Raw genomic sequence first — 9,781 nt, 5'->3', positions numbered from 1 at the left:
TTGAGCCTAGATTTTTCCATTCCCCTTTCGCATTACTGTTATGCGAGATTGTATGCAGATATACATGTTAGAAAAAGAAAAGTTGAATAATATGTTCATAGCATTCGATCTTAAGATTTGCATAACTACTGATATATGGACATCAATTTAAAATCTTAACTATATGTGCATAACACCCCAGCTTATTAATGATAATTGGATCTTTTATAAGAGAATTATAGATTTTAAGAAAGTTCCTGATCACAAAGGTATAATAATAGAAAGAGAGATTGAGTCATCTGTATGTAGATGTGGCATAAAGAAGATATTTACAATCACAGTCGATAATGCATCCTCTAATACTATTGCCATCGATTATTTAAGGAAAATTGCCAAACTTAGGGGCTATATGGTATTAGACAATGACCTTATGCATATAAGATGTTGTGCACATATTTTGAATCTTATTGTCCAGAATGTATTGAAAGAAATTGAAAAATCAATTGTGAATACTCAAAATGTAATGAAATATGTGAAATCTTCCTCTACAAGACTTAATCATTTCAAGTCATGTACATAAAAATAAAATATTTTGGTTGGTGGGATTCTTGGTCTTGATGTTTCAACTAGGTGAAACTCAACATATCTAATGTTGAGTGCTACTCTTAATTATTTTGTGACGTTTGAAGTGTTGCAAGATGAAGGCAATGAGTTTTCCCTATATTTATGTGATGTTGATAAGGAATACCAACTTTACATGATTGGAAAACCATCAAGGTTTTTGTATTGTTTTTTAATCTTTTTTATGATATGACCTTGCAGGTTTCAAGCTCAGTTTATGCAATTTCAAAATTTTCAATTAAAGAAATATTTACAATTTATAACCATTTGAACAAAATTTCTATAAGTGAGAGTGATATACTATAAACCATGTTGGAGAGGATGTTGTCGAAATATAACAAGTATTGGGAGATTTTGAGAAATTGAACAAAATGTTGTTTATTGCATCTATACTTGATCCGCACTCTAAATTGTAAGTTTTGGAGTTTTGGTTTACAAATATTATTGGCCATGAGCAAGCGTCTGAACTTGTTATAAGGTTAATGAGGATGATTGAGCGGATGTATAAGCCGTATTCAAAATCCAATGTAAGTTCAAGTAGGGGCCAGTCAAGTATTGGTAAGACCCAAAGCAATACTTCTTATGATGATGAGGATGATCTATTCAGTATGTATCAACAAGATCAAGCATAAAAAGTTGTGGTAGAGTCTAAATTAGAATTGGATATGTATTTCATGGAAAATGTTTGAGAATTGACACCTGACTTTGATATTTTAATATGGTGGAAGGTGAACTCAATTAGATATTTGATCCTTGCCAATATAACTCGAGATGTGTTAGCTATTCTCATATCTATTGTTGCTTCTGAGTCGGTATTTAGCGTTAGAGGTTGTATCTTAGATTCATTTCGTAACTCATTGTCCCAACAACAGTTAAAGCTCTTATCTACACACAAAACTGGTTGATGGCTCTCTCCATTAAGTATGACTTTCAAGATATAATGGAAGATGCTGAAAGCAACAAGTTAGAAACCAATAAGATTCATATTTGAAACTTATTTTTATATAATCTTTTCAATTAATTATACATTTAAGATAGTTTTCTTTCATGTAGAGATAACTTTAAAGAATATTTTGAATGTGGTTGATTAAAGACTTTTTGAATTTTCCCTATTTGTTGAACTTGCGGTGAGTACGAAGTTCCTTATGGACCTATGGTGTTTTACAATTTTATTTAGAATTTTAACATTAACATTCCCGGTCTGTTGCAGAATGCATAGAACTTCTGAATAACCTGGCCTAATGTGATGGAAGGGTCATTCATATTGTTAGAAGTTAGAACATAATAAAAACTCTATTATTTTTGTAAGTTTTATATGCAGGTTAGGAATGCTCATTGGTGAATCAAGTACTGCAAAATTTGGTGATGAGTGATACGCATACTGTAGAAGGCTGTGTTGAAATTTGGTAATGGTTATCTGATGCTCAAAGTCTGACCCCTTATGCCAACATTCTGAACTTTTAATGCCTTTTAGTTTTAATTAGTTACCCTAAGATACAATAAACTTGGTCTTGTATAGAAATTCTGTGCAAGAATTTGGGTACTTTTGTGATCTTTTCGGTCAACACTTCAGTCTTCATGGTTAAGGAAATTCATGCCTAGTGGTTTGTAACTTACGTGGTTGGCAGTTCTTGGCCATTAATTGGTTTCATACTTTACAGCTGTTTTCCTGTTCAGATTAAAAAACATTTTATATATATATATATATATATTATATGTCAAATATAAAAAAATAAAAAAAGTCGGAACACCCCGATTCTCCCGAAACACCTTCTGGTCGGTGAACAGTGCTAGGTGGGAGGTGCTTGGGGATGGTCGGTGCACAAAGGGATGACCTGACATTCCACAATTTGAGGGGGTGAGTACCGGGTAGCGAGGTTTGGAAATTTTACTACTTAGAAAGTAAAACTAATAAACAATGAAAACTTTTTCATATTTTCATATATTAATATAATAAAGCATGAATTTCTTTAATTTAAACGTTAGTTTTAAGCTTAAGCTTAATAAGTTAAGATTAATAAAGAAGAAATTAACAAAAAAATAAATTGTCAAAAATTAAAATAAAATAAGTTAATAACCAGTGAAAACCGATTGTTGAGGCATAAGTTAACATCGTACGAGTTCCGAACCAGCCTCAGCTCTGACAGCTCGTAGCCAGCCAGGACTGACAAATGGCCCACCCAGACCCAGATTTTAGAGCCCGAACCAAAATGGAAGTCACAAAAGTCGGCGGATTGGAGTTAGTACGACATGGGAGGCCTCCATCATTGGTCCGGACTTCGAAACGTAATACGAAAAAGTCAGCAATTTCGGCAACGGTGCACGTTTATTATATTTTCAATTGATAAATAAAAAATAAAAATTGAATCTGTAAATAAATAAAAATAAAAAATGATCTCCAAGGGAAAAAAAACGAATTAATTAAATAAAGGACAGAGAAAAGACCAGAGATTTGTAGCTCGATGCATTCGCGGAAGAAGCCTATTTGGTAATTTTTTTTAGTAATTCTGACATTTCAACAGTCCACGTTGGAAAATAGGTAAACCAACACGGTCAATTATCATATTCATTGTCCAATCTGTCACATGTTTGGCGATAATCTTAATTGCCACGCGAAAGTGATTTCCAGTTTGAAATGGGCCATCTCCCTCCATAAGCATTTTCTCTATTTTCAATCAAAATTATGGATTGTTTGATATTTAATGACAATTGAAATACACATAAATCTTATAATATTATCAATTTCACTTCAAAGAAAAGACAATGCCATCAATTAAAATTTTTCGTAAGTTTTTATTTATATGTTATCTAATAATAAGAAATGTGTCACATTATACATAATTAAATAAAAATAAAATAATAATATAGTATATATTATTACTTTTTTTAAATAATCACACTAAGTTAATCTTATGATATGTCTGTTTATTTTTCAACAGTAAAAAAGTATTTAGGTAAGAAAAACATTCACAAGATTAAATTCTGATAATGACTCAAATTGATGTGCCAGCGTTTCAAAATTCTAAAACAGGCATTAGTCCTGTCTCTAGGCGCGCGTACGTTAAGGCTAAATCAACGAAAGAAAGAGGTGCATGGCAGACAACACGGTGACGGGCTAATTTGTCAGGATGTTCTTTATCGTACACTCTATACGCGACCTCGAGTGCGCGTAGGTCCAACATTTTTTGCTGTTCTAATGTGAATTCAACGACCAACCTAGGCCCCAGCCATGTACTCATCTGCCGACATTATTCTTTCCCCCCTAGATTAATGCATTATAGCTCGATCTCTCTCCATCTACCCTCTACTATTATTTTATACTTTTGGTAAACTCTGTTTAACTTCCTAAATCTCAATCTGCAACAAAGTTTTGCTGACAATTTTGTAGCCTTCCCACCATGTTTCTATTTAAGTATTGCATGTCAGTCTTTGCCTACGAAGGTAGCTGTCTACTCCATCTCTTTCCCTGACTGAACAATGACTGATTTTTCACGTAATGCCGATTCCGGGTGTTTGTCCGGCATGTTTGGCCGGATTTCATGCTTTAGGAGCCTCCCAACTCACCCAGCCGATAATGTGATTGACTCGAAGACAGTCGACAAGTCTGAAGATCAGAAGGAAAATCCGACAGCCAAGGCTAAAACCAAAGCTCCAGCTAACCCAGGAGTCGTTGCTCGACTAATGGGCTTAGATTCATTGCCGGAGACAATTTGGGTTCCTGGAAACGGAACCTCTGATTCACTTGTGCGCAGTAGGTCAGTTAGTTTTGCGGATTATATGCTGCAGTTGGATTTAAGCCAAACTCAGCATCGCCGGGTTAGAACATCGGTGTCGTTTCGGGAGGTTCCAGCATTGTCACATCAACAGAATCGTGATCTCTTGGTTGTGTATCTGGATAATGTGGATGAAACCAAGGGAAAGGGAACGAAGGTGAGAAAATGTGAAAGAGATTCTGGAGATTTGAAGCAGAGGAAGGCCGAACAGAGAAGTAAGAAAAAGGAGATCAACACGAGGGAAAGAGCTAATTCTACGAAGAAGAAGAAGAAGAAAATGGAGAATCAAGAAAACAACAGGATCTCCATGTTAAGGAACGAGCCTAGGAGAGTTGTCTCCACTAACCTTTCTAACCGCAATACTACTGGATCTGCTAAGCGTTTGAACCTTCTTCCAACTCACAGGAAGAATGAGGACAGAACTGATGTTGCAAATTTGAAGGAGAAAAGTCCACACAAGGCGAGAAATCAGAAGAAGCAAACTGTGGAAGCCAAGCCCAGAAGGAACAGAAAACTTCAGGGTACTTTAGCTGTTGAAGTAGAGCGTGATGAACGTCGTGACTCTCAAAATTCAACTCCTATATATCTTCTTGAAGTCAATGATTCTGAAATGCAACAAGGTCATATATCATCAGTTTCTTTAATTTTCCGAGATTTTACCAATATTTATATATATGCATGTGTGTCATGTTATCATTTTCTAACTCAATTTCTGTTGATGATATTGTTACAGAAGCTCAAAGGCCAAAGGAGTCGAATTTAAATCGAACATCTTCACCAAAAGTTTCTTATTATACGGATGATCTTAGCATAGGAGCAATCAAGAAGGACTGCGACAACCAAATGGACATTCCAGAAACACAGTATTATGTGGACGTGCTAGTGAAGCTGTTTAGGATGACAGAAACGGATATTGAAGAGTCAAATTGGATAGCAAAGAATTCCCTTGGATTTGAAGGTTTTGAAGAGGTCTGCCAAGAGCTCGAGCGACACATTCTGGATGTACTACTAAACCAGGTTTTAGATGAACTAGTTGCAGAGATTCCCTTTGAAAATCTGGTACATATAATGCTTGAAGAAGCAAATTTAAATTGGCTATAAACAGTGTAAAGTTTGCTTTCATTTTTATTTGTTTCTTCTTGTGCAAATTGACTTCGAGACTCGGAGCTTTCAGCTTTCACACTTCTGAGCTATTTTGCATATTGGACATGATTCACGAACAATATTTGATGCTAACGTACGTACGTGAAAAACATATATCAAACGGTAAATACATTACACCCGTTATAAATATATATATTTATATTGTTCGATCTATGGCTATACATGATATAGTATTCTAAATTTACAAAAAGGAGATGATCATCCAAGATACGGCCGGACAACGTAAAATGAAAAATAATTTTTATCATCATCTTTTGATTATTCACTTGTGTAAAAACTCATTTGATGTCAAAGCAACCCTTTAGAAGTCTTATTATATGGAATTCAAAGTTTCAACTTTCGCCCCAGCTAGAATCATGAATTAAATTTTCACCTACCTACATATATATATAAATGAGGTGATCGAATGGTGAATGAAGTTAAATTTTAATTCGACCAAGTCTAGAGAGCTAGAATGTATGGAGTTGCCATGCAAGGGGGTTTCTATTTTTATGATCAACACCAAGCAAATTTAGGAAAGCCCATGAATATTGAAATAGAGAAATGGGTAATAATGGTACTGTTTCTCAAATGTCAAGGATGTTATATAGTGCTTTTTGGAAGCACAAAGAGAAAATGAATTAATTAGGAACAATTGATTCATGATAATATAATTATATTATCCATTGTTGGATAATGATCAATAGATAACCGTGAACTTAAATATTTAAGCAAACCTATATATTAGGGGTGTAACCGGTCCGGTCCGGTCCAGTTTTGGACAAAATTTAGGACCGAACTGGTATGTACTAGTTTGCATTATCCAAAATCGATTATGTATCAGTTACCCTCTTATACCAGTACTCCGATTTTATCATTTCCGGTACGGTTCAGTCTGATTTTAATAGTATATTATAGTATATAATACTATAGTGATAATATATTGTAATATATTATAATATATTTTATAATTGTATTATAGATTATAATGATATATTATAATATATAATACAGTGATATATTATAGGATATTATAATATATAGTGATATAATAATAGTATAAATATTAATATGCACTATATAATATTAGTATAACTATTAATATAATAAACAAAATGATATAAGATTTTAAAATTTAATATTATATTAATTAGTAATTTATCATATAATACAAAACTATTTTATATATAATTATATATATAAAATTATATACAATAGAAAAAATTCAAATATATATCAACCGGTCCGGTCTAGTTTTAGAAAAAGAAAAATCGGAACTAGACCGCTTTTGACCGATTTTAAGAAAAATAAAACTAGTACCGGATTGAACCAAACTCGGGACCAGACCAATCCCACCGGTTTGGTCTGGTTTACCTGTTCACTATTTTTTTTACACCCCTATATATGGTTGATCATCTCCTAATACAGACCACCATTTTAGATTTTGTCAGCAGAAGCGTGTTTGTCCTCTTCTTCACCATCATATCGTGTAGCTATAATCATATTTATCAGCTCCTTAATTACCACATTACATGAATAAATATTCAAAAGAAACTAACACCACCTTTTTAGTTGGCAGTACTTCCACACACACAGTCACACACTGATTTTTTTACACCCCTATATATGGTTTATCATCTCTCAATACAGACCACCATTTTAGATTTTGTCAGCAAAAGCACGTTTGTCCTCTTCTTCATCATCCATACCGTGTAGCTATAATCATATTTATCAGCTCCTTAATTACCACATTACATGAATAAATATTCAAAAGAAACTAACACCACCTTTTTAGTTGGCAGCACTTCCACACACACACACATTGCTAATGATGTGTTTTGCATACCGAGTAGTACTATATTCCCTCACTTGCAATACAAAGAAGTGGTGGGCTTGAGGTGTCTCGGGAAACCTCTTATGCCAAAGTTAGTATTCTTCCTTAGAGAATTTTACCTTAGAATCAAAGAGAAAAGTCTGTATTCCTACCTGGTGTCCAACTTTTATACTAGGTATCAAGGGAGCATTTTGTACTTAGTGTCAGGGGTTAGTGTCCTGAACACAGTTGCCAAGTCGTGACTCTTTTAATGTAGTGTAACTCCCTGAGTGATGCTATTAATATGGTGTGGCTCCCTGGGTAGCGTCTTGATAGTAGGTGGACAGTGCGATTACTTCTTATTCCTAGTCAAGGAATCGAGGGTTGTTTGCGATCCCTGTTCATTTACCAGCTGGGATTCTTAAATGCGAAGTGTCGCAGGGGGTGGGACGTCAGGGTTGGCAGGTCTTGTCTATCCCTCTCAACAGGTTTCCTGCACTGAGACTCTTCCATTCTTCTTGTGTAGCTAGTAGGCTAGTCACAACAATGGTTTGTTGGGCCTGCTAGAGGTGGGCTTTAGTCTCTTGGTCTAGCCCAACCCAGAGGGGGGACGAGAATATCCCCTCCACACACACACACACACACACACACACTTACGTTAAGCTAGCTATATTCTTGTTCTAGCCACACCGATTATACTCTTCAAATTACAAAAACATTCTACCACTCTGGTGCTTTTCCTCATGTAGATTAGCTAGGTTCTCAGCTTCTGACATTGTATTCCATGCATCTTCCTTCAAATGCTCATGACTCGATGACGTGTTTTAATTAAATAACCAGTACTCCTTCATATTCCATTTTCATTGGAAATTGTATTCCCAACAAACTGATTTGATAATTATAAAATGAAGAGATTTGATTTTTATCATGATTAAGATATTTACATTATCTCATCTCAATATAATTTTCCTATAAATAGAGATCTATGCATTGTATTTAATATATAACACTTAAAAAACAATAAAGGTGTAATCCTCAAATTTATCTCACTCCTTTCTTCCCCATCTCCTCTTCTATTATATTTTGTATTTTCTATGCATAGTATTAGAGCCCTTAACTAACACTAGGCTCGATCTTGTGGATTATTTCTTTTAGAGTTCTTTCACTAGCTTTACCTCTTTCAAGATTTTCATCGACATCAATTATGTTTCGTATCAAATCTATATATTTGGAGGTTCTTTATTAGTTGTGAGCCTTTTTATTGGATTTTTTGTTTTTTTTTTTTGTTTTTTTTTTTTTTGTTTTTTCTGTTGTGAGTATTGTTTGAAGCCCTAAGCTCATTTAATTTTGGCCTTTTGGTTATGGTTCTATCGTTAACCAAGGCCATGTGCTGGCCATAATCAACTCGATCTTTTGACATATTGTTAATTAGTCATTTATTGGCTTTGACCCATTATCAATCCATTGATATTGGAAGTAGCTAGCTAGGAATATTTGAGAGAGATCTCCATGACTCTCGTAGCATCCCTAGCTATGCAATCTCCCACCACTTGCCAAAATACTGTGATCGAGGATGAAGGTTGTAGCTCCTTCCACAACAATACAATTTTGATAGAAACCAAATTTCAGCTCTTCTTAGCGAGACATCCAATTCATATTTTTAAGAACTTGTCCATGGACTTGAATGGTTGAATTCAGGGCAAATCACAATATTTGAGGTTCACGTTTTATGGCATTAAAAAGAGTCTCTTAGAAGCTTCAAACAGTTTTTCATGCATACATGACACTGCAACACAATTTGTATTTTGTGACAGAGAAAACTTTCACAAAAAATGACCAAAACATCACCAAATACAATATTTTGAAACCGTCACCTAATGTGCGTCACATAATACAATTGGTGATAGTTTACTGTGCAACCGTCACTAAAAGTACTTTTAGTGACGGTTGGACGTGTTTCGTTTGGTATAATATTCGAACGTGACATTTTTCATGACGATTGAAAATTGTCACAAAAGGCAACGTTTGAACATATCACATAACGTTCGAACGTCAACCCGACCGATTGGCATTCGAATGACAGAAGTTGACGTTCATTGATTATTATTCGAACTTAATAGTAAAATGTTTGAACGTTGATACGTCTGAAAGTTAACTGTAATAAACGTTCTAATTTTAGTTCGGACGCTAACGGACCAATGTTTGAACGTAACTAGTATAACTTTCGGAGGCTAATTCGAATGTTAATGAAGAAGTGTTCGAACAAATGTGTGTATGTTTGGATGTTTGTTTGAACGCTAATCATTTAAACATTCAAACGTTTTGTTAGTTTGAGTATGTTTACATTCGAACGTTTCATTGTACGTTGGAACGTTATTTTTTAATTTTGTTCAATTACGTTTGAGTGTTTGTTCGAATGTGAACCAACATTCAAACATTTTATATTTACATT

At 34.4% G+C, this 9,781-nt stretch overlaps 1 protein-coding gene across 1 annotated transcript; it reads left to right on the top strand.

Moving 5' to 3' along the window:
• The first annotated feature begins 3,908 nt into the window (after positions 1-3,908).
• On the top strand, positions 3,909-5,555 carry LOC122275375. The gene is made up of 2 exons (XM_043084402.1): positions 3,909-4,993; positions 5,107-5,555. Exons 1-2 carry the CDS (start codon positions 4,078-4,080, stop codon positions 5,472-5,474), a joined length of 1,284 nt encoding a protein of 427 aa, XP_042940336.1. The 5' UTR covers positions 3,909-4,077; the 3' UTR covers positions 5,475-5,555.
• Positions 5,556-9,781: the final 4,226 nt, after the last annotated feature.

This window comes from Carya illinoinensis, chromosome 9, assembly GCF_018687715.1.
Source record: "Carya illinoinensis cultivar Pawnee chromosome 9, C.illinoinensisPawnee_v1, whole genome shotgun sequence".
Lineage (NCBI taxonomy): Eukaryota > Viridiplantae > Streptophyta > Magnoliopsida > Fagales > Juglandaceae > Carya > Carya illinoinensis.
Note: the sequence above shows the minus strand (reverse complement) of the source record. Positions and strands in the feature narration are given on the sequence as shown.

Excerpts from the sequence above, each read along its gene's own strand:
- LOC122275375 (XM_043084402.1), top strand. The coding sequence starts at position 4,078 with ATGACTGATTTTTCACGTAATGCCGATTCCGGGTGTTTGTCCGGCATG. Across the intron at positions 4,994-5,106 it reads TGATTCTGAAATGCAACAAG|AAGCTCAAAGGCCAAAGGAG; the intron begins GTCATATATCAT and ends ATATTGTTACAG.